General features: G+C 46.1%; 1 protein-coding gene across 1 annotated transcript; it reads right to left on the reverse strand.

Moving 5' to 3' along the window:
• Nucleotides 1–223: 223 nt before the first annotated feature.
• LOC136580546 (zinc finger FYVE domain-containing protein 1-like) lies at nucleotides 224–23,943 on the reverse strand. Its single transcript, XM_066581178.1, has 11 exons — nucleotides 23,773–23,943; nucleotides 14,659–15,163; nucleotides 14,341–14,558; nucleotides 13,057–13,163; nucleotides 9,950–10,058; nucleotides 9,623–9,720; nucleotides 7,072–7,189; nucleotides 5,586–5,756; nucleotides 5,199–5,376; nucleotides 4,760–4,867; nucleotides 224–2,697 (listed from the first exon to the last, which is right to left on the reverse strand). The coding sequence occupies exons 1-11, from the start codon at nucleotides 23,875–23,877 to the stop codon at nucleotides 2,465–2,467; spliced, it is 1,950 nt and encodes a 649-aa protein (XP_066437275.1). The 5' UTR covers nucleotides 23,878–23,943; the 3' UTR covers nucleotides 224–2,464.
• Between the last annotated feature and the right edge of the window lie 2,083 nt (nucleotides 23,944–26,026).

Here is a 26,026-nt window from a genome sequence, read left to right on the forward strand (position 1 = left end):
GCAAGTCATTTTTTTCTTCCCACAGCATTATGGGAGAGGGTAAAAGAGGACAATATATCCCTGCTAGAGATTTCCAATTTTCAAATATGGTTCCCAGTGTCTCCATTCAGATCATCCTAGTAATTATGTATGTTTATATGCCATGAGGAACATCTGGTGCAGCTAAACTCTATGCAAGAGTGAGAGAAAAGAAACATTCAGTGTCTGAGAAAAAGTCACAAGCTGCCTGACAACTGGAAGAAGAAATTTATTCCAAGACCAAAAAATAGAAATGATTACTGTTCCTTATACACAAGCAACACTGATTAAAGGAATGTTTCATCAATTGCATCATGTGTCTATGATGAAGCCAAAACTAAACAAAATCATTAAAAGATTCACAATTATTATATGTAAATATTTAGGACCTTGTGAAAAATGAACGAGTCTCTGTGATTCTTAAATCGGTCGTGTATACTGGATTGCCCAGGATGAGGATAACTGCAAAGGATCAAGCAACGTCTACATGCCACATCCTTCCCCCGAAATGTTATAGTTGAAAGATCTCCTCATACACAACAGATTGTCAGCTGATCATGTCAAAATCATCAAGTTCAACCAGTTTTAATATGCATGACTTGCTCTATGAAGGACTGTTTAGGAATTAGGACCTATTCCAGCCTCAAATTGATGCTCTTCCACAGTGCCAATGGTTGCAATATATGTCAACCTGTTTGTTGCACTGCTCAAGTACTTGGATCACCATTAATAACCCATAAGGTGACGACACACAGCTCTACATAGTCTGCATTAGTACTAGACATTTTGGGGGGGAAGGGGAATTATGTTGCAAATTTGGGCAAACTGTTCAAGGTTGTTGTATTCATTGTAGCAGGTTTGCTCAACATTGTACGCCAGTCTGGTAACATTAGCATTGATGGGCATCAATAAAAGGGGTTGTTCATAATGCAATATGGCTGGCTTGTGTGGATAGGGCCAGGTCCAGGTGGATGTGTGGCCCCTGCATGGCAATCTATCTATTCTATCCCTATCACAATTAGCCACTCAAACCCAATGCATCCAATCACCTGCCATGTTTTGCCTGCCGCCAGTGTTTGCTTTTCAGTACTAAACCATGACCACATGACCAACATTTTCCTTTCTTGGTGCAAAAAATCTGTCAGTGAACTGAAACAAGGTTCAGATACCTCTCAGTAAGAGTGCATTTACACGGGCATGCAATTTCTTAAGAAAAACATGGGCATGCAATTTCTTAAGAAAAACACGGAGCGATATCACACTCGTCAACCTGTCACTGCAATACCCTTTGCAAGTAAAATGCATTGTGTAGCTGCCCCGATGCCTGCTGCTTAGGATGTGGAAAAAACTCAATTCATTAGTAAACAATGTGTTCAAGAACAAAACATAACTCCTTAATCATCACAAACTAAAGGAGCTTTTTTTTTTGTTCATTTGCCCCCGCCAAATCAAAGATTCGAGTAATTTTATTGAAATGAATGAGCAGTAGTGTATACAACTGTGAATCCTAAAAGATGCCTACTTTAAATTACTTTATCTTACAATGTAATCTCCCATAATGAGACAACAATTCAGAAGCTTCATTCAGAGTACAAAAAAACAATTTACTTCTCAATTAACTATATTTCTTGAACTACTCTGAAAGGGATGATCTGACATGGGCTACCTATAAATTATAGGATATGGAGATCCTGAGCTGTGATTATTAAAAAATTGCCGTAGTAGAATAATACAAATCAAATTAACGATCACAGAAAGAGTATAATTAGTCATAAATCCTTGTAGGCTATGCATAGACTTCTGTATGTTCGTGTATCCCAGGAGTGCCGCACAGCCTCGTTCCCTTTTCTCCCTGCTACTAGCCTACTGTGAGTGGCATAGAGGGCCAAATAGCAAAAGAGTCCCACCATTATGGAGCCAGATTTTGCTTCCCTTTCCCTTGGGCCTATGCCTCTTGTTTGTTAGCAATGCAGTTCCTTAAGTAAGGGGAGATCTGAACAACCAGAGGTAGGCCGCTCGCTCCAAGGGCCCCATAACAACTGCAAGGTTTGCTTCTAGGGATGTACGTTCTTGTCTCCTGGGCAGTAAAACTGTGCTTGATGTGGTTCTTATGCTCCAAGTCTACCTGTACTCCCGTTGCATAGGTGGTAAGTGCTTACATCAATAAAGTGTTTACATAAGTTCCACTATTCAACGACCCAGAGAATAATGAAGGAAGGCTGAAGGTGTTCAGGGTCGGGAGGTATTTAAGAAAACCTGATTCCAGTCTTCAAGATCATGTTAATATCCCTGACAAAGCTGAGATGCATAATCAAGAGTGCATGCACCAAAGCCAATTGAGTAGTGGTAATAAGTTATTGTGCCACAGCAGGCAATTACTACAGAGGATTAACATCTCAGGCATTAGCCGATATAGTCTTCCAATGGATCAAAGACATCATCCACTTTATAGTTCCTCCTTCTTAGTGTTACAACTCTGGCACACCCGTACAGGGTGATACCATCCACGGGAAGGCACCGATCGCTGGAAATCGGAGCACACTCGGCAGAAACCCTGGCCACAAGCCCGGCAGTGATGTCTTGACATTTCAGATGTAAAGGGTTTCTTGCACTCATGGCAATGGGTGATCTCTTGGTCTGATACCCAGTAGCTGGGGCGTGCTGCTTCCTTCACAAAATCTATAAATTAGAGAAAACCCAAATGAGCTGAATTCAATGATCAATCAGTCATTGTTGCCAAATGAATTCTTAAATGTAGAGTACATAGCAGGAACCCAGAAAAACTTTGTCTTGTACTACTTTAAGAACAGAAGAAAAAAAAAATCACATCACACATGAAATAAGCTAAGGTTGCCATCTGTCCTTTAAAGTTTGTTTGGGCTGGAGAATTGAGATTGATTGTAATTTCTGAATCCAGTAATATGGATTACTCATGCAACCATATCTTGTCTTTTAATTCCCATGTACATGTCTTACTGTCCACAAAGATTCTCTCCTTAGGGCTCTTTAAATCCTAGTGTCCTGCTCTGCCCATGCTCCAGGCAGAAAACAGTGTAATGGGCCAAAGACCGGGTCTGAATGTTTGTTTGTCTGATCATCGGTTTGTGTAAATATATGCCCGTGATCAACAGACAAATCAACAATGACCTGATCTTTTATGTAAGCAAAAAAAAAAAAAGCTCATTAGTCGGCAGCACATCTCCCCGTGTGAGAGGTAACAGGATTTAGATGTTGGAAAAAAGGTTTTTAAAGTGGGGGTGATCAATGAGCGGAACAGGTTGTCACAGGAGGTGGTGAATTTTCCTTCAATGAACGTCTGTAGACAAACATCTGTCTGGGATGATTTAGTGATCCTGCACTGAGCAGGGGGTTGGATCTGATGACCCTGGAGGTCCCTTCCAACTCTACCATTTTATGAATGCAAATTGCATGGGTACGAACAATCGTAGTGATGATTGTTTGTCTCCATACTAGTGATCATGTGCTGCATATTTATTTATTTATACAGAGGGTCCCAGTTAATGTTGTGACAGGGCAGAAAAAAATGCAGGCTTCACAGTATTGCTGATGTATAATGCTAGGAAAGTATACTTATGGCCAAATGCACACGGGCGGAAATTCCACTTGGAATTTCCGCCGTTGCATGCTGCCATAAGATTGCATTGGTTTATGCAATCCTATGCAGACGGTTGCGATTTTGATCACGGAAAAGTCGCGCAATAACAAAAGCGCAGCATGTCCTATTTCAGTGCGAGCCTTGCACAGGCTCGCACTGCCACATCATCGCTGACGCGCCGGCTCTGCACTGTGCATGTGCGGCTGCGTGCTAGCCGGCACACCCGCAAAGCAGAGCAAAGACGCCGGACAGGTAAGCTGCGGGTCACTGGTCACATCCTGCTGCGAGAATCTCGCAGTCGGAATCCAACCCGGCCGTCTGCATTCAGCCTATGGAAAGGAGTGTGAAAACTAAATTTAAACGTAAAAAACTTATTTATTTGTAATTGCATGATTTAAGTGCAGAAAGAGCAAATAGTTTACATCGACAAGTTCTCTACGTGTTTTCCTTTAATTGCATAGCAACGCTGTGAGAGTAGGATGCTCTAGTGCTCAGCAGCAATTAATTCATCCAGCGCCAGTTGCCCAACTGCGCCCATTAGTCTTTGATGCAGAGTGATGATGTTGTCCACAGCTTTCAGCTTCTCCCAAACCTAAAAATCAGGTGGTGGAAGGGAAGCTGAAGGAGACATGTTATGTTAGACTTGGAAACAACTTCATCAGCCGGTGTTGAAGAATAATGGGCGCAGTTGGATAATTCACTCATAAGCTTTACATTAAAGCAGAAGGGGGACACATCGAGAACTTGTTGACGTAAACTATTTGCCCTTCATGCACTTAACTTAAGCAATTACAAATAAAAACAGATTATACGCTTAGTATTCATCTTGCTTTCCCTTAGTTTCTTAGCATTATTTAGCAACACGGTGAAGCCTACCTCACCATTTGTCCTGCCACAACATTAACTGGAACAGCCTGTCTATGTCGCACACATATTCAGCAGCTCTGTACACACATTGCTTGCTCAATGGTGGTAGTGGCAATAACAAATGCCGATCGACATGCTGTATTGTTGATCGCTGCCAGTTAATGGGCAGAATATGTGACCATGTAAAACCGCCTTTGGTCCGGCCTGGAGAGTTACTTTACAACGTAATAAAATTAGAATAAAAAATAAAGACATTACACATGGGATATTCTATGACCGAAGACATCATGTTCAGTGAGCTCTGGGCCATCTCTGTCACTTTGCGAGGTAAGAGATTACTCCCATCATCTTCCACTGCCTGCTGACCTATAGGGACAAGCAAAAAGACAACAAAAAGCTAAAAATTCCACATGTATCACAGATTCTATTTGATCAAAAAGTACAATGAGGAGCTATAACTGGAGCAGATAGAACATAATATAACCTGGGATAGAGTATATGTCATCAATGCTAAGACTGCTGGATACAGGAATTATAGAAAGAGGGCGGCATATGTATGTGCCTTCCATAGAGTTCAAAGAAGACAGATGCTTAATAGTCTCCTGTATGCGGCTGCCTCAGCTTGCAGAATGTGGTCAGGAGACACGTGCGATCCAAAAAGGACACTGGTCCACATTCAGCTACCTCTGTCTCTTACCTTTCCCAGGCACTCTACTGTGGCACTTTTTACAGACGCGTACAGGCGACGGACCCCAGCCTCTCTCGGGAACAGGCATTTTCTGATTGGAGCAGTTCTGACAGAAGCCTTCTCCACAAGCTCGGCAATGATGTTTCTGCTCCTCTAATTGGAAGGCTTTCTTGCATCCATGGCACTCCTTTATGTTGTACACAGGTGCCATAGAAAATATGAAAAAGATATATGTTGATGCAGAGATTAGGCAGATAAAGCAGCATGGGCGTTCATATACTCTGAATATTTGGAAAAGGTAGAATCATAGGTAGCTGAACCAGACCAAACACTAATAAAATGGCCTAGCAGGTGAATGGATGACAACACCTGGTATAGTTATAAAGTCAAACTTACTGTAATTTCTGCATTGGGTCGCCAATAAGAAGGAGCCACACGGTCAGTTACCCAGGAAGTGACTGCACGGGTGGGCCCAGCACTGTACTCATTCACCGACTGAATGACGAGAGTCATCCCGTCCAGCACTCGTTGAGCTGCATTATGTTGGTCGGAGGAGCAGGAGTCACTCTGTAGGGAAGTAAACAGATAACCATGAACTTGCTTCACTTCTGTGTAACAAATATATATGACAAGTGTGACAAAAGAGACATAGCACTAGTCTTGGCCACTAGTCATGAGACAGGTGCACTTTAAAACGGAGTTAGCTACAGGATATCAGGTTTTGATCAGTTGGGGTCCCGATGCCAAGACATCCGGTGATCGCTAGAACAAGGTGGCTGCAGCACTTACCCAAGCGCTGTTCCCTCTCACCGCTTTCGGCTCCTCCCGGCAACTGAATACCGCCTCATAGACGTGTATAGGAAGCTTCTCTGTGAATCCGTCCTTATCTGCCAGGTAGGAGCAGAAAAGCAGCAAAAACAACTGAGGGGGAACAGCGTTCGTGGGAGCACTGCAGCCCTCTCCTTCTAGTGACCAGCAGGGGTCTTGGCAGTGGAAGCCCTACTGATCAAAACTTTTAACATGTCTCTAAGACATGTCAAAATTTAGTTGAAAGTGCAGTTTAAAGGGTTATCAGCTCCAATCAGTGGCGTTGCTGAAGGGAGCTGTTGTGGGCTGGTGTTAGCTGTAAGAAACAGCAGACAACCGCATTGTATGGAGCGAGATTGACCCCTGACCCCCCCCCACACACAAACGCCAAACCTCCAGGATGTAAATGTATGTCCTGTAACGTTAAGGGGTTAAACCAGAGAACTCTTAGGCTGGGTTCACACAGGGCAGATTTGCCATAGCAATTCCATCCAGAATTTCGCCGCGGCAATTCTGCTTGCGGCTGCTAATCCCGGGGTTAGTCAGGCATGTGGAAGAGATTTCTCAGAAATCTGGTCCACACAGGATGGCTAATCCGTCGCGGTAAAGCCGGCGCTGCGGCACGGATTCGCCAGCTGCAGCGTGTCCTTTTTTTTCTTTTCCGTTGCGGTCGCACTCTCCTCTATGGAAGCGCTGGCTGCAGCAGAAAAGCTTGCGGCCAAGCCGCTCCAAAACCTGCGGCTAAGTGCTCCGGGTTTTGAAGCAGCGCTTTCTGAGCGGAAATCTTGCGTTTTTTTGCTGCGGCCAAACCGCAAGATTTCTGCTGGGAATACGCCCAGTGAGAACCCAGCCTTAGTAATGCAGATCGGAGGACAGCAGTTGGGCATTCTACAAGGTGGTGAGGCTTGTCTGCCATCTGTCCAATGCACCAGGGCAGTAGAAACAGCTTACAACCTCTCGAAAACATGGCGTCGCATGATCAGCACACTATTTCTAACTGCTCATGCCCTACTATACATAAGACACAACTGTATTCAGCTGTATGCATTTAGATGAAACAGTATTTTGCAAGTACCTCAGACCAGACGTGCCGAACCTCCTGCCGAACAACAGATCCATCTGGGTCTTTATTTCCATACCAATACTGCCGACACCGGTAAATAATTCCACACACTCGGCATTCAAGAACATACCTGAGGTGGAGTTGTAGTAAAAAAATATATGAAATTTTGTATTTAACAGGTTGTATGAGCTTAAAGGAGATGTCCCGAGGCAGCAAGTGGGTCTATACACTTCTGTATGGCCATAATAATGCACTTTGTAATGTACATTGTGCATTAATTATGAGCCATACAGAAGTTATAAAAAGTTTTATACTTACCTGCTCCGTTGCTGGCGTCCTCGTCTCCATGGTGCCGACTAATTTTCGCCCTCCGATGGCCAAATTAGCCGCGCTTGCGCAGTCCGGGTCTTCTCCTCTTCTCTATGGGGCTCCGTGTAGCTCCGTGTAGCTCCGCCCCGTCACGTGCCGATTCCAGCCAATCAGGAGGCTGGAATCGGCAATGGACCGCACAGAAGCCCTGCGGTCCATGGAGACAGAGGATCCCGGCGGCCATCTTCAGCAGGTGAGTATGAAGACGCCGGACCGCCGGGATTCAGGTAAGCGCTGTGCGGGTGGTTTTTTTAACCCCTGCATCGGGGTTGTCTCGCGCCGAACGGGGGGGGGGGTTTAAAAAAAAAAAAACCCGTTTCGGCGCGGGACATCTCCTTTAATATGAATTATATATACAGTGCTGGGACAGAATTTCATAGAAAGTGAACAAAAATAGATTGGTTAGATTGGAAAAAGCTTCCTGTCACGGCAGGTTTAGGTGGTGGCAAATTGGTCAATTGCCTCATTTTCTAGAGGGCCACCCAAGGACCGGTACTCAAGGGACAAACTAAACTGCTAAACTAAAATTACTATTTAGCAGTGTATGGTGGTATTATTTGCTATATAACTATATTATTATAGTATTCTGTGCATTCTTAAGGGGAATACTTCTTCTACTTATTTGCAGATTATACAGCAGTGTTATGTGGGCTCTTAAAAAGGTGTATACTCATATCAGTCAATCATGGCTAGGATGGAAATACCCATCTGTATGCCATGGTCAGAGGTGGCAGGATTACAGAAACAGCATAGAACAGGCATTTCCCTAATCTCAACCACCCCTGGCCATATCATTCAGATAGGTATTCCCATCTCAGCCATGACCAACTGAGATGGGAATACCACTTCAAAAGGGCACCAGGGACACAGGACAATTATCAGACGCTTAGGCCTCATGTGCACGAGGACAGATCCGCAGCGGGTCACCGGCACGTGTGATCCGCGCCCCATAGGGATGCATTGCACACCCGCAGGTAATTAAATACCTGCGGATGTCATTTTCCCTTGAGGCACGGATTGCGTGTGCGGGAAAACACCCACAGCATGCTCCATTTTAGTGCGGAAGCCGTCCGGATCCGCGGCACACCCGCAGCTGAACTCCTGCTCTCCAGCGCGCGAGAGCAGGAGTTTACAAAAAATGGAGTGCACGGCGCATGCGTGCGGCACGCTGCTGGCGTGCCGAGCACATCCACCTGGCCGAAAAAATAAGATCTGGCCGCGGCGGAGGGCAGATCCGCAGCGTCTGGACAGGTAAGTAATGCTTACTTTTTAGACTCATGTCCACGGGAAAGGAGGGACCTGCTGCGGGATTCTGCATGAAGAATCCGCGGCGGGCCTGATTTTCCCCGTGTACATGAGGCCTTACGCATCACAGTGATTATTGCTACTGTGCTTTGGTTAAGTGAATGGAGGCGGAGCGCACTGGGGATGGCTTCGGGCCGCCCGCCTCCTTTCACAGTAAATAGGCAGTCATTCATAGATGAACGACTGCCTGTTAACATGGGCTGATCTTTGATCTTCATTTGATTTTTATGCCTGTATAAACTGAACAACACAACGATAAGGAGACAAATCATCATTAAGTAACTGGCAGTGTTCACACTGAACAATTCTCTTCAATTTTGTATGATCCAGCGATAAACTGAACAATAATTGTTCTGTTTGAAAGGACCCTTATTCTGAAACGCGGTGGCATTTTAGAATAAGCATACTTTAAAGTTTGATCCTGAACAAAGCTCTGATTCGCAGGGGTGGGCCGCGCCAGCCTTGCACCACCTGCATCATGCAGAGCGGCAGCTCTCTCCTTGTTTGTGTATAGGGCAACAGTTGTCACTGTAGGTGATCCAGGCAGGGAGAGGCCGGTGCGGCCAACGGCTGTGACTCCGAGCGCCACCCTCGATCAAACGTCAACGTATGCTTACTCTGAAATGCTGCAGCACTTCAGAACAACACATACGCAAGCGCAGTGTACATACCTATGGCTCAGGGCAGTATGCAACTGGTGAGAATACTCTCTTAAAGGCAAACTTATTATGTGGGCTTCACTAATAAGAAAAGCTGTCTAAAAATGGCAAGCGCAATAAAGGTTTCCCCATTTCCTATAAAACTGGCCTTGCACCCTGTGATATCGTGTGCCAAACCTTGAGAGCAAGCTTCACTGGTGGAAGAATATTTTTTAAAATAGTTCACGCACCCGCACCAGGCGTACTTTGCCAAACCAAACCAGGGACTGTCTGTAGATGCCACAGTCTTCGGTATGACCGGCATCTCTCGTCCGCTCTCATAACATCGCTGTGAGAAAGAGACAAAGCTTAGAACACATTTCCTATAATTGTCTTATAACTCGTTTTACTACATAGTCCTGCAAAGCTTTATCCCACGAATCCCATCCCAGTAGACCTTGTACAATCCGTCTAAGCAGACACAGATGTCTCTATTCTTCACGTCTCCTATCCTTTTCTCCTATCTCATTTTGTGTCCCTTTTAGAGACACCGTGTTCCCGTTTCTGGTACTGCTCACCCTGCATATCCAAACTTTGTTGTTATATTCGTGGGCATATTGGCACAAACCATCGGCCTGGTGGGAAACGCCATCCTTCAAATGGTTCATCCTGTTCTTGCATCGAGACCTGTAGGTCATAAATAATATATTTACTACATTAGCGGAGGAGGCGCCGACACAGGATTCACCCACCTCAGAAACTGCCTTGTTAATTAGAACCAGCAGAATTGTAGCTTCCATGTCTGCTGGATGGGTCAGAAGTTTTATATCAATGTGGAACTAATTAGCCATGTTGTTGATTATCATTAGCAAAAAGAATTCAAAATGATTAAAACACAGAGAAACACTGCTAAAAATTACATTTTCATTCCTGTAAACGCAAGCATGAACTGCCAATGTAAGGTTAAGGCTAAATAAGGTCTTTGCCTCGTTTATGAGCAAATAGCTACATAGTCTACTCCACCTTCTGGCTCGCAGCTACTTCATTGCATCACACAGATAAAGCTGGCCATACACTGTAGGTCGCTCTTCTCCAGACCCCCCTGCACATATGGGCGCTGAGCTCAGCATGGACATGTGCTTTTAATAACAAGAGGGGAATAATAAGCTGCTGGCAGCGGCTCTTCTGGCAGCGGCTCATCTCTCTAGAGAACAAGGGAGATAATAACATCTGCTGTCGAGGAAGATTCGGGACACCCCCATACACATTAGATGGTTGGGCAGTCATGCTGATATCCAGCCTACACAGGCCAACTTCCATCAACAAAGTCAGTTATGCCCCACTGCTGCCATACTGCAAAACTCTAGTTTCAGTTACACATTACGGCCGGAACTTTTACTTTTGATGACTTACCCTCAGACTAGGTCATTAACAGTTGATCGGAGGGGGTCCAGCATTAGAGATCCCAATCAACACTGCAGCGGTCCGGGTAGGTATTGAATTCAATGGGAGTGGTGCCTGCCATACCAACCCAGGCCACTGAAATATAGACAGTGCTATCTGCTTCCAGCACTGTCCACACAGACAGCTAGCTAACTATGGATCCTGAAGATAGGTCATTAATAGTAAAAGTCTTGCACAACCCCTTTAATTCCTTAAGGTCCCAGGGGGCAAATTTACATCCAGGGCATATGAATGCTCCTTCTTGTATGCTCCATACAAGAAGGGTGCCAGCTGTTTTTTTTCCTAAAGATTTTTTTTTTTTCAAAGCAGTGCAGCAAAGAAAAAAAACTATATACATTCTGTATTGCCCCAACTGTACCGACTCATAAAATAAAGCTATGTGATTTTTGCTGCAATGTGTACGCAGTGAAAACACCTGCCCCCAAAGATGGTGGAATTGTGTTTTTTTCTATTTCACTCCACTTTTTTCAGTACATTATATGGTACATTGAATAGCACCATTGAAAAATACAACTCGTCCCACAACAAGCCCTCAGACAGCCGCGTCGATGAATAAATAAAGGAGGTATGATTTTTTGAAAGCGAGGCAGAAAACCAAAAATGAGGTTTATTTTTCTGATACAAATCTCCCTAAGTCCTGCAGAGATACGAGAATAGGACTTGTTATGAGCTTTTTCATGCAGACCATGGGTCCGTGTGAAAGGTTGTGCATGTGAATAGCCTCATAGGACTAGAACGGTCTCGTGTGCTGTCCACTGAATACACAGCACACAGCCCAAAAATACAGCCATGTGCCTTTGGCTGGCCTTAAAAGGGTTTTCTGGGCAAATACTATTGATGACCTATACTCTGGATTGCCAATCAATAGTTGATTGGCTGGGGTCGGCCGCTTGAGACCCTAACTGGCGAGTGCCCGCAGTCCTTAGCTGACAGCTGCCCACAGTGAGAACCACAATACACAGGGGGTGACCCAACCCCTGTGTACTGGCCACGCTTGTAATCGCAGCTGTCACTGATTTTAATGAGAGCTGTGCCTGCAAATTATAAGTGCCAGCAACTACACAGGGGTTAGCCTTTAATAGTATGTGTGTGAAAAAACCCTGTAAAGCAGTTTTCCAATTCTTTTTTTTTTCCTTCAAACCGTCTGGTTATTCTAAAAAATAAAATAAAAATGATGACCAATCCAGCATTCTCGCAGCAACGCCGCCATGACTGCCATTATTCCCGCCAGTGCTCTGTTTATATGCTGCAGTCATTCTGTCCACCACTGAGGTCTGTGCCTGACGTCCCGTATATAGGTTGGCTGCCAGATGGTGGGGAGAACGGCAGATGCAGGGATGGGGAAGTAGATGTTCTTATATTATTTTTCAGCATGGCCAGTCAGTTTAAAAAAAAATATATATATATATATAAAACTGCTTTAAGGGATTTTTCAGTGTATAGGCAGTGATAGGCCATCATCGTGTGATCATTGGGACTTGTACATGTGGCCTCTGCCTGGAACGGCAGCCAGACCCCTTCGAGTGAATAACCCAACAGTTTTAGTATGACTAAAAAAATGACAATCATTACGAATCATATAATGGTATTTTAAACTATAATCATAACATCTATGGCAGCTTCTCATATAGCAGGAGGATCGCAAGTTAAAGGGGTTGTCCCGCGGCAGCAAGTGGGGTTATACACTTCTGTATGGCCATATTAATGCACTTTGTAATGTACATCGTGCATTAATTATGAGCCATACAGAAGTTATTCACTTACCTGTTCCGTTGCTGGCGTCCTCGTCTCCATGGTGCCGTCTAATTTTCAGCGTCTAATCGCCCGATTAGACGCGCTTGCGCAGTCCGGTCTTCTCCCTTCTGAATGGGGCCGCTCGTGCCAGAGAGCTGCTCCTCGTAGCTCCGCCCCGTCACGTGTGCCGATTCCAGCCAATCAGGAGGCTGGAATCGGCAATGGACCGCACAGAAGACCTGCGGTCCACCGAGGGTGAAGATCTCGGCGGCCATCTTCGCAAGGTAAGTAAGAAGTCACCGGAGCGCGGGGATTTGGGTAAGTACTATCCGTTTTTTTTTTTTAAACCCCTGCATCGGGTTTGTCTCGCGCCGAACGGTGGGGCTATTGAAAAAAAAAACAAAAAACGTTTCGGCGCGGGACAACCCCTTTAAGATGGTCTACTAATAAACTTGATATCAAGTTCCTATCTGAGGCTCAGAATTACCGGCAGCTCAGGCAGCGCAGAGAACAGGTGAAGTATTCGTCTGGGAAGAAAGAGGTGATATGAACCTGCTCATCTGGAATATCCCCTGAGAACCGCTCGCTCAGACTCTACAAGGAAAACACACAAGCGTTATATAGGCTATTAAATAAAGCTTAAAGGGAACCCATCGCGTCCCCACAACACAATAAAGCAAGTATGACTTGTATGGGAGAGCGCACGGGACTATGAAAAGAGTGAGATTTTCGTATGGTGCGCTGAATTCAGAGGGGACACAGCTGGATAGCGAGAACAGATAAAAATACATTACCTGACTCCCTGTGACGTCCCATATTAGCAGCATAATTAGATTTATGGTGCTGTGGGGATGTGACAGGTTCCCTTTAAATAGATTTTCTGGTACTTTTATTTACTATTGATGACCTTATCGTCAAGATAGGTCATCAATAGTTGATCGATGGGGGTCTGCTGCTTGGGATCTCTGCCAATCAGCTGTTCTATCAGTAAAGACAGTGCTGGAAGCAGATAGCAGTGTGTGCCATGCAGTGGCCTTCTATGGGAACTGTGCCTGTAGTACCAAGCCGGGCCTGCTGCAATGTTGACAGCGCTATCTGCTTCCAGTGCTGTCTGCTCTGACAGTGGACCAGCAATCATGAGCAGTGGACCCCCACCAATCAACTATTATTGATCTATCCTTTGGATAAGGTTATCAATAGTAAACGTCCCAGAGAACCCCTTTAATCGGTGCATAATTAAAATTTATGCAGCTTTCTGTGTCTATGTTTCCATTCTCTACCATTTTCAAGATCTATTCTTGCTGCAAATGAAAAGAAACATTCTTGTTTAGGACTTACGCAAGCTACAGTATTACGAATCTGTAGACAACTACAAACTCATGTTGTACCAGCAGGTGTCTTCTATTTTGTATGGAAGCACACCGACTCTTTTACTAAAAGACTCATATGGAATCTGTAATGAATATAATCATGGTGCTGCCTCTAGTGGAGAACACAGAGCTTCATGGGTCTTGGTTATGCCATATTTATACTAGCAAGAAGTAGAAGACAAATGGAAAAGGAGAATGACAGCACGATCAGACTACATAGTATGTAGTCTGTAACCATGGAAACACATAGCTCTGCATAGGAGCTGTGGACACAAAACTAAAGGAGAATTCTAATCATAGCGATTTGCAAAGTTGCTTCATTTTTCATTTTGCTTAGATTGAAACAAATGATTGCAAAGGAGGACGTGTCCAGATTTACATGCATCACTTCCACATCATACCTGTAAGGCTGTGAACACGTGAGCCAGTGGCCTGGATGAACGAGTAGATGTATCCAGCATTTGTTTCTTCACAGTCGCTTTTAATTTGGAAAAATCAGTGGGAGGGACCACAGTCTTTGTTCCTACGTAGTGGATTGAGCTAAAAGCCTCTGGAGGGGTCCCGAGATCATGGAACCTCTTTAGAAGGTCGGTCTCTGCCTGTCCAGGCACCTTACTTCCTGTGGGACATCAGAAAACAACGTAGACACATTTATAATATGACCGTTATCAAAGATATATATTGTATCTTCAATATACAGTATTTCAAAAGTTTCTCACCATGACCCAGAAGATTTGTCCGTAAAGTTTCATGAAAGATTAAGAGAGCCGGTCCAAGACTGGATAACGTGACTTCTAGACCACAGCGACTTGATAAGGCTTTCAGTTCGGGGGTGAAGTACTTCAAGTAAGCCTTGGAAGCATTTCCTAGAAACTGGAACATATCGTTGTGCAACCTCTCAGCCCGTGTCCTATAGATCACCATATCGGACACCGCGAGCACCTTCAGAAGAAGACGTAGCCTCTGGTTCTGTTTATCTGTCACCCCAAGTAATCCTTCAGTGTCCAGCAATACCAGGGACAAGGAGGGGTAGTATGCAGCCCACACCCCGATGGTGCAAGAGTCCTGAGAAGGGGACGTTCTGAAGACCTCAAGGCCCCCAAAAAACATATGGTTGAGTGTGTGTGATTTCCCATCTCCAGTGTTCCCAAAAATACTAAGAACTTTAACAGGCTGTTGTGGACTGCACCCAAGTCTGGTAATGAGGTCGGACACATCTTGTACCTAGAAGGCAAAAAAATAAAAGATGTCAACTAGATGACATAAATGCACGGTGGATGGATGCAATTCTTCCAAAAGATGGCAGTCTGCATTATTGGTTCTTCTAATACACCATATCTATGAATGGGAGAGCGTGAAGCTCCTGGGCTGTAAAGGGCCCCACCAACCATGCACCATTTATAATACTGCAAGTCCTCATGTGGCAAAGGAGCCTTTGACCTGGGTGTGAATGCTCCCTCTGCGCGCCCTATTGATATACTACTGTTCGATCAATTTTTTGTTTACGTAAAAGTACATTTTCAATCAAAAGTTCATATTTAATCTATTTAACGTAAATAATTCCAATCTCCCTGTCTACCCCAAGATATATTAAACGGGGCGAGAGCACACATCATAGGTAGGAAGAGGGACAACTTAATCAGTTCTTTCGTGCAAGGAGCTTGCATATAGGAGAGCAAATCACAATTAAAAAGGGTGGTCTGAAAAAGGGTTCACACAGGGCGGATTTGCCGCGAAACGTCCGTCTAGAATTTCGCTGCAGCAAATCCGCCTGCGGCCGCTAATCCTGCGATTAGCCAGCCATGTGGACGAGATTTGTCAAAAATCTCATCCGCACGGGACAGCAATTTGTCACGGCAAAGCCGGCGCTGTGGATTCCCTGGCCGCAGCATGTCAATTTTTTTCCCCGTTGCGGCCACGTTCTCCTCCATGGGAGCGCCAGCCGGAAAAGCATGCGACCAAGCCACTCCAAAACCCGCGGCTAAGTGCCGCGGGTATTAAAGCAGCGCTTTCCCGGCGGAAATCTTGTGTTTTTTCGCTGCGGCCAAACCGCACGATTTCCGGGATACCGCCCTGTGGGAACCCAGCCTTACTCTTGATGACGTACACTCGGCTTGGCAAGGGTCCACCATCCATTCCAACTGAAGAGCTGTTTGTTGGGCCAGCTGTCAGAGCAGACAGAGCTGTCTGTGTTGCAGTGGCTAACTTTGGTACTGCAGACACAATTCCCATTGAATTCAAAGGGAGCTGTGCCTGTAGTACCAAACTTGGTCACTGCAATGTTGCCAGTGCTGTATGCACACTGATACCGTGTTTCCCCGAAAATAAAACAGGGTCTTATATTAATTTTTGCTTCAAAATATTTCTTTTTTACATGTATATCTGCCTGGACACCATTTCAAAATCATGCTAGGTCTTATTTTCAGGGTATGTTTTATTTTCAGGGAAACAGGGTAGCGGGTCTGGGGATCACCCAATCGACGATTCCAAGCAGTGGACCTCCGCTGATCAACTATTCATCACATATGCTAAGAATGGGTCATCAGTAGCAAAAGGCAACCTCTTAAAGGTCCTTTTACATGACTTTATATATGCCATGTCAAGATGGCCGTTCAACAAGATTGGCGCTCGTTTTTTCCATCTTCACACAGGTCAATTTATAATGAAAGACGAACAATTGTACATACGAAGGTTAGTCCCGCATATAGTTTCATCACACATCCCCTGTTCACATGAGGAGATATACAGCCATCAATTTTTTTGTGCTGCACAAAACATATGTTGATTTGATGACTGATCATTCGCTCGCTCATCGGATGATTGGCGGCAGCTTCACATGGCTCAATGATTGGAAAACGAATGTTCTTGTCAGGCCGTGTAAAAGACCATTTGTTGGCTTCTGCGAGCGATTGGCCGGTTACACTGCAGCGTATTCTGTCCGCATTTATGTGTCCTTAATGCAGACAATGAAGGTCTCCTAGCAAGCATCATAGGAATCCATGTTGCTCGGAGTTCAGGTCAGGAGACTCTCGGTCAGATCGGGACAGTATTCTGTATTACAGACACATAAATGCTCATGTGTCACCTGCCTAAATGGTAGTATTCTTACCAAGGCCAATCTTGGCACTGCATTAAATCCCAATGAGTGATCCGGTAGGGGGCCGGACCATCTCTGCCTGGCTGCATTCCTCCCCTAACGCACTCACCCATCTGCTACTGTGACCTGAAACATCCTCCATGTCATCAACATGGCGCTCCAACTCTCGTGCATGCACTGCTCCTGACGCATGTGCCAGAGTTGGAGTGCTGCATGCAGAACGTCTCAGGTCACAGTAGCAGAGAGGGGCAGTACTAGGGGAGGAATGCAGCCCACCAGAGATGGCCCGACCTGCCCACCAGGGAGAGCCATGGTCCCTTCTCAGGCCTGTAACGTCGCGTACAGAAGCCACATGGCCTGAGAGCAGCTCAGCCCCATTTAAGTGAATGAAGAGCTATAGGAGGTAAAGACTGGTGGATAGGTACAGCTGTCCTGAAAAGCTAGTGGGACGGCACGATGTATTATCCAATGCGTATCCTATGCTGGGTGTTTAATGTACTTAATAAAAGGGAAGTTGGATAATACATCCTACCATCTTTTCTGGAGAGTTGTGCCCACCGACCAGTCTTTTCTTCCTATAGCTCTTCACACATCTGCCGTGCCCACCTTGGTGGGTTCTCCTGGTCAGCAACACCTCCACAGCTCATTCATTCTTCACAACCCTTCCTAAGGCTTTTTTTGGTCCTTGGACATTCATCGGGGAACAAAACCTCCGATACCATCGGGTTTGCTCAACCCTTCTCATTTTCTAGTAAATGGGACCAAACTGCAATACCAGGCAAAGCCACTAAACAATGTACAGCACTGTGCGGGGTATGCGCTGAAATGACAGCAATGCCCACCTAAGTCCCACTGTCATTTCAATCAGCTGATCCGTGGGGATCCAGAGTGGCGGACTCCACCTGTCAACTATTGATGACCTATCCAGGATACAACATCAGTAGTGTAGTGCGGTAGTGCATAAGGACCTGTAGCGCATAACACATGCTGCTATATGGGGGTCTCCTTGAGGCACCATATTATGGATCTGTATAATACAGAGAAGAGCCTTGTGTGGCGTACAGTGTTAAGCCAGAATGCAGTCCTAAGCTCTTGCCCACAACCTGAAGGTTGCAGGTTCAATCCCACATGATTCAGGTAGCCAACTCAAGGTTACTTCCATCCTTCTGAGGTCAGTAAAAAAAATACCCAGCTTGCTGGGGGCTAGAGATGACTGGGCAAGGCGATGGCAAATAACCCGACAAAAACAGTCTGCCATGAAAACTTGGAGCCGGTGACAACTCGGTGCTTGCACCAGGGAACTTAATACCTATAATACAGAGAAGATGGACGTATAAAAGCATATTTCTTTTATTTTTGTCACAATCAGCTATAAAATTTGTCATTTGTACGTGAAATCTAAGCCGCACGGTGACCCCGTCCTAATAAATGTCAATGAATGGCATGTCTTCTCCCCCTGATTTGGCTGTCTTCTCATGCTCAGCTGCACTTGCAATCCAGTTTTCTGTGTCAGGAGCGCACTGACAATGTAATCTAGATAAGCAAATCTCCCGATGTCATTGTTAATCAGCTCATTTATTCACTGGACGGCCACTAAATCCAGATGGTTTCCCCCCCGGCTCAGTCCAAGAATAAAAATAACCGATATCCTAATTGTGAGTTATAAAGGCAAAGAACATAAAAGTCATCCGTCCTATTTTCTTTATGACACACTTACTGGTTTCCTGAGCTTAAAGTGTCTACGCCATTTTACTGGTTTCATCTGAATAATTCAATAAGGATCGCCAAGCCCGCTGTCAGTGCAGATAGCGCTGTCAACACTGCAGTGGCCTGGCTTGGTACTACAAGCACAGCTCCCATTGAATTCAGCATCAGCAGTACTAGATAGGCCGCTGCAGTATGGACAGTGCTATCTGCTTCCAGCGCTCTCTGCACTGACAGTGGGCACGAGGATCAGCTGATCGGTGGGGGTCCCAAGCAGCGGAACCCTGTCCATCAGCTATTAATGACTGGTCCTCAAGATAAGTCATCAATAGTAAACTGTCATGGATACCCCTTTAATTCTCTTTATATCATGTTATTGGGGTCCGATTTCTGTTTTTCTTAAACAAAGCTCCAAATCTCCCAACTTGCCATAAATATCCTGGCCGCTTGCAGCTACCACTAGGGGGAGCTTAACCCCCTAAGGACATGGCCTATTTTGGGCTTAAGGACGCAACGATTTTTGGTGGATTTTCATCTCCATTTTTCAAGAGCCACATCTTTTTATTTTTCCGTCAACGCGGCCGTATGAGGGCTTGGCTTTTGTGTGGCGAACTGTAGTTTTTATTGGTACATTGACTATATTGTAAAACTTTTATACATTTTATTATGATCGCAGGGAGAGAGAACGCATCAATTCTGCCATAGAATTTTTTTCTACAGCATTAATCATGCAGCATAAACAACACAATACATTTTTTCTGCAGGCCGGTACAATTACAACGATACCAAAATTCTTATATTTTTTTAGGTTTTATCCATTTTTGTGCATTAAAAACTCTTTTTTTGGGAATCATTTTTTTCTAAATCTCTGCATTCAAAGTTCTATAACTTTTTTGTATTTCCATGGATGAAGCTCTGTGAGGGCTTGTTTTTTGCGAGACGAGCTGTAGTTTTTATTGGTACCATTTTGGGCTTTGGCTCTTTTACGCATTGTTATGGATATGACGATACCAAATATGTGGGATTTTACATTTTTTTATACTAATATGAGAAAAAGGACAAAAAAGGGAGGGGGGGTTACATTTATTTTTTTTTACATTTTTCTTTTTCGTACATTATTTTTCCCTCTTTTTTTTTTTTTACACTACGGCAGGGAAGGAGTTAACAGGACGTTAACAGTGATCTTGCAGTGATACCACTCTGTGGGGGGGTCACTGTTTCCACTGAGGCAGCCATGTAGGGGGTCACTGTCACCACTGGGACCGCTCTGTAGGTGGTCACTGTCACCGCTGGGACCGCTCTGTAGGGGGTCACTGTCACCGCTGGGACCGCTCTGTAGGGGGTCACTGTCACCGCTGGGACCGCTCTGTAGGGGGTCACTGTCACCCCTGGGACCGCTCTGTAGGGGGTCACTGTCACCGCTGGGGCTGCTGTGGGGGGAGGGGGGGGGTGTGTGTCACTATTACCGCTGGGGTATTCTTACACGTGGCGGAAATGCTGCACAATGTCCTCAGCGAAAGTTTCTGTGGCAAATTCTGCTGCATTTCCGCATCCAAAAAGCAGTCAAAATCTGCACGCTGTCTATTTTGAAGCGGCCGATCCTTTTTAGAGCAACAGAGCTAAAATCATACATCGTGATAAGCCCCGCCTCCTGACCTGTTGGCACTTTGCTTTAAATAAGTGGGTTTTGGGTTGCAGTTTGGGCACGGTTTGAAAAAGGTTTGCTATCACTGCTATAGAACAACAAAGAGTGGATTGCAGAGAAACTGAAAGGGAGACCCCTAGTGGCAGCAATGTCACATGTGACTTACATTGGTAAAGTGACAATATTTTTAATGCAAGTCTATTACAGGAATTCTGAGACTAAGACAAGCTAGTAGATGAGCAGAAATCTGAAAAGTTAGAGCCCCTTTAAACATATTTTTGGTGACTTTTTTAGAATTTTGACATCACCATCTATATTTATAGTAAAAAAAAACAAAAAAAAACTAAAATCCTGCAGTTCTCACACTTACCACTAAGCCCAATAATAGTCTAATACGGTATTAGTGTATCTTGATGCCACCAGGAAGTCCTGGTGGAGTGAAGATTGAGAGCGGGGTGCAGGTCCTTGCAGCCCAGTAAGCTCATGCAGCAGCTTACATACATGGAGGCCTTCACCTCTGTTCCACCCAGCAGTTTTATGATTTATGTCAGGGATGAAGGGTTTAGGGTGAGGGGTAAGTGTCACAGTTAGCCTTAAAGTTTTAATATAAGGCTAACTGTTACACTTACCCCTCACCCTAAACCCTCCATCCGTGACACAAGTTGATGGACGACTACTTTCCTGTGCTTGACCGCTGACAGCAATTCCCCTCCGACGACACCAGGTGCTCCCGCTGCCCCTCCCCTAGTGGCCGAAGCCGGCGGCAGCGCATGGAGTACCGTCCCCAATGCTTTCACTCAGATGGCATTCGGCACTGTGCAATCGCGCTGTCGCTCCCACCGCAGGCAAACAAGGAGTGAGCGGGGTAAGTCGCGTCGGCGGTGTTGTTGCCGGGTGGCACTCCTGCACCACCGGCTAAGTTGCGTCCCCCTTGTGCTCCCCCTAAAGTGCAAGCAGGCGGGAGCGCTGGCACTGCTGTCTCCGGTGAAGTTCTGCACTGTAGGCTCCCGTGTCGGCTCCCACTGCTGCGAAAGCAGGCGGGAGCACTGTCAGTGATGTCCCCGGGTGTCAGTCCTCCAGCAGTATGTCTCCCGCTTCGGCCCCCCCGCGCTGTAAGTGGCCTCCCTAACTCCTAGGTCCTTCCAGGACCTTTGCTTCTTGACCCTATCGGGAGCTGGGGGTGTGACAGGGGTGTTCCTCCTGTCAAATCCCTAGCTTCCGGTGGCGTCAAGATACGCGAATACCGTCTAATACTTTGTTTTCTGTGGAGAACATTTCTCAGCAGTCATCACAGGCAGGATTACACTGAAAGTTGACACCTATATACAATTACCACAGGATCCACCATTCACATTAGGTGTGGTCACAGCTCACCTCCTCCCCCTTCCTGCACAAGTCATGGGGCCTGTCCACAACATGGAACTCAGTATGTCCCCTCCTGTCCACTGTGTCTATGACCTACGAGGCTGCTGTAAAGCATCTTTCTAAACACTATTAGCTCAGACAGGAGTGCCGTCCCCACAGTCATGTAGAGACAACAATATCATCTACAACCAAAATATAAAAACGGATTAGAAAAATTGGAAAAATGTTTCATTATCTGCCTTAATTAGTAAATAAGAAGTGGAGGCGGTACATTTTCTATACATTGTCCCATATCCACAGACTGTTGGGAGTCCAGCTGCTGGGAGAATGAAGGTAAGGAGCATCACTGAATGAATAGAGCGCTGCTCACAAATGTGCACCACTGCTTCATTCATCTCAATGGGACCATCAGAGAACGCCAAGCCAAATGTGCGCGTTATGGAGGGGGTCAGGGGGGATAGCGGTCAGCCTACAGCGATCTGATGTGTATGGCCGGCTTAAAAAGGTTATCCGAAAATATTCACTTATCCCCTATCCAGAGGATTGCTGCGACCCTCACAGGACAGGCACACCATAAGAGTGGGAACAAATGCATGGAGCAACGGTCAAGCATGTATGCAGGTACTGGTGCTGTACAGAAGGCAGTCGGCCCCGTGGGTGGCACAACTGCACGCAGTGGTGACTGGTATAGAGGGTACTGAGGCTGGTATTGCGGTACCGTGCCATTCATACAACCCGCATCACCAGTTAGTGCCCCCTATACCAGCCCCAGTGTCCAATATACCAGTCACTGATACTGGGAGTTGTACAGATGGCACAGTGGTTGGTACAGGGGGCACTGTGGCAGGTATTGAGGATTGTATGGAAGGAACTGATGGCACTGTAGCTGGTATAAGGGGCAGTATGGAAGGCACTGAGGTTAGTACAGGGAGCAGTGGTTGGTACTGAGGATTGTATGGAAGGAACTGGTGGCACTGTGGCTGGAATAACGGGCACAGTGGCTGGTATAAGGGGCAGTATAGAAGGCACTGAGGCCAGTACAGGGGGCAGTGGCTGGTACTGAGGATTGCATGTTAGGCACTGATGGCACTGTAGCTGGTATAGAAGGCACTACGGCTGATGTGGGCGCATTATGGCTGGTACTGGGATTTGTATGGAAAGCACCGATGGCACAATGGTTGGTAAAGGGGGTAATGTGACTAGTATAGGGGGTAGTAACTGGTACTGGGGTTGTATAGACAGCACTAATGATGTGATTGGTATACGGGGCACTACTGTGGCTGGTATAGGGGAAGGTATGAAAGGCAGCGATGGCATAGTGCTTGGTACAAGGGACACTGGCTGGCATAGGGGGCATTGTGGCTGCTACTGTGGAGAGTATGGAAAACACAGATGGGACTGTAGCTGGTACAGGGGCATGGTGGCTTGTATAGGGGCAGTAATGGTACTGGTGGTTGTATGGAAAGAATTGATGGCACTGTGACTGGTATAGGAGTCAGTAGCTGGTACTGGGTGCTGTACAGAAGGCACTGATGGCATGATGACTGGTATAGAAGGCACTGATGGCACAATGGTTGGTACAGGAGGCACTGGCTGGCATAAGGGGCATTGTGGCTGTTACTGGCGTGTTTATGGAAGGCACTGATGCCATGGTGGCTGGTATGGGAGGCACTGATGCCATGGTGGCTGGTACGGGAGGCACTGATGGCACAATGGCTGGTATGGGAGGCACTGTGTGGCATAGGGGGCATTGTGGCTGTTTCTGGGGGTATTTATGGGAGGCACCAATGCCATGGTGGCTGGTATAGGTGGCACTGATAGCACAATGGTTGGTATAGGGGGCACTGGCTGGCATAGGGGGCATTGTGGCTGTTACTGGGATATCTATGGGAGGCACTGATGACATGGTGACTGGTACAGGAGGCAGTGACTAGTACTGGGGGTTGCATTGTAGGTACTGGCTGTGTGTGGTGCCCTCTGGCCTCTCCATGTATCACCCCACACGCTGCGCTCTTCTCCTACCTGCAGGTTCTCATTGTCATCCACCAGTAAGAAGCTGCCGTCCTCCTCCCCCACAGCCAGCTCTTTCTTCATGGTCAGGGGGTGCTCCAGGAGGACCGCAGACATGGTCCAGGCCGGAGAGAGGGCCGACAGGCGAGACGCTCTACCCCGTACAGGCGGCACACAGCCTACTTTCACTTTCACTGTTTACAAAACAAGGCAGAGCGCTGCAGTGTCACCCAGAGGCCGGACCCAGTACTGCAACGTGTTCACAGGCAGCAGAACTTCAGGCTGGAGGTTTCATTGTTTATTTCCGCTTATTGTTCACCGTTATTAGAAATCCTGTAAATACTGAATATTTACGATGCAGAATAATTGATATTTGATCCACCGCTCTGTGTTCGCTTTATTCGTAATTGTGCATAGTAAAGTGACAAGAAAGACGCCAGCGTTTTTGTTTTCCGTTTTGATGGTCCATCCCAGGGGAGTCAAACTCGTTTTCACCGAGGGCCACATCAGGCTTATGGTGACCTTCAGAGGTCCGATTGTAAGGCCGCCTGCAGACGGCCGGGTCGGATCCCAACCCAAGCCCCTGCAGGGACCAGCGCGGCACTCACCTGCTCCCGCGGCTCTGGCTCTGTGATTAGTCGGCGCATGCGCAGAGCAGAGCCAGCGGCCGGGGAGTGACAGAAATAGAGCATTCCGCGCTTTGTTTTCTAACGCAATCCTATGGCAGCTTCCATGGGCGGAAATTCTGTGGGAAATCCCGCCACGGAATTTCCGCCCGTGTGCAGGGGACCTAAGTCAGTATAGTAAGGGCTCGTTCACACAAGCGTATTTGCGTACATAATATGCAGTGAATAGAAGCTATTGATGTCAATGAGTTCATTCACATGATGTATATTGTCACACAGCATGACCTATATAGTTACATACTACGCACCCCGATAGGCCATTGAAGTGAATGGGCCGCGCAAATATGTGGTGAATGCGCAGGAAACCGATGTATTCACTGCATATTTGCGCATCATTTCAGTGGGCCCATCTGCGTTCCTTTTTGCGTACGCAAATATACAAGCATAAGCGATTTTCGATTGCGCAAATACGCTGCGTATTTGTGTGACCGAAATACAATTACACCCGTGTGAACGAGCCCTAATAGTGACCCTGATAGTGGCCCCAGTAAAAATAACGACCCCCACAGTGGACCAATTAGTAATATTAACCCCCTCAGTAGTAATACCCACATAGCAACATTAACCCCCCTTAGTAACAATAATAACCCCCCTTAGTAATAATAATAAGCCCCCCCAGTAATAATAATAAGCCCCCCTCAGTAATAATAATAGGCCGCCCACAGTAATAATAACCCCCCCTCAGTAATAAGCCCCCCTCAGTAATAATAATAAGCCTCCTCAGTAAGAGTAATAAGCCCCCCTCAGTAATAAGCCCCCCCCTCAGTAATAATAATAAGCCCCCCCAGTAATAATAATAAGCCCCCTTCAGTAATAATAATAAGTCGCTCTCAGTAATAATAAACCCCCAACTCAGTAATAAGCACCCCCAGTAATATAAGCCCCCCTCAGTAATAATAATAAGCCCCCTTAGCGCTGCTCCCCCTCCGCTCGCGCTGAGTCCGGATGCACACTGACGTCAGTGTGCGCTGGAATCAGCGGTAACAGCGCGATTACCAGCGGGGAGCTGCGGCACCCCAGCTGGTAATCACTGCAGTGGTGAGCGGCGTCGGCACGCCGTGGGCCACATAACATGAGGCAGCGGGCCGGATTCGGCTAGCGGGCCTTGTGTTTGACACATGTGGTCTATCTGATGAGAAGCAAAACAGAAAAAAGTGTTTCCGTTTTACTTCCCATTGATTTGATTGGGATTTTTTGAGCTTTAGGACTAGACGAGTGCATGTGCAAATACGCTTGCCGCTATAGAGCATATGTCCACATGAATGAGTGCAAAGTTTTTTGGGTTTTTTTGCAGTTCAAAATCCGCGCTATTGCGTATGCAAAAAAAGGCCAAAGATAGGGCGAGGCGTAGCTTATCTAGCGAATAGGAATATCAAGTGAGAAACACGCTCGTGAGGACGAAACCATTGAAATCAATGGCTTTCCTTCATCACGTTCGCAAACACGGTGGTCTGTTTAAGCCCCCAGTTATACTTCGTTTGGTTCCATTCCATCTGCTTTCCTTTTCTTAAAGGGAAAAATAGCGCCGCCTGCAGCACTTGTTTCCGCTAAAGAAAAGGGAACGGAAATGGCGCTTCCAT

The sequence above is a fragment of the Eleutherodactylus coqui genome, chromosome 10, assembly GCF_035609145.1.
Source record: "Eleutherodactylus coqui strain aEleCoq1 chromosome 10, aEleCoq1.hap1, whole genome shotgun sequence".
In the NCBI taxonomy this organism is placed as follows: domain Eukaryota; kingdom Metazoa; phylum Chordata; class Amphibia; order Anura; family Eleutherodactylidae; genus Eleutherodactylus; species Eleutherodactylus coqui.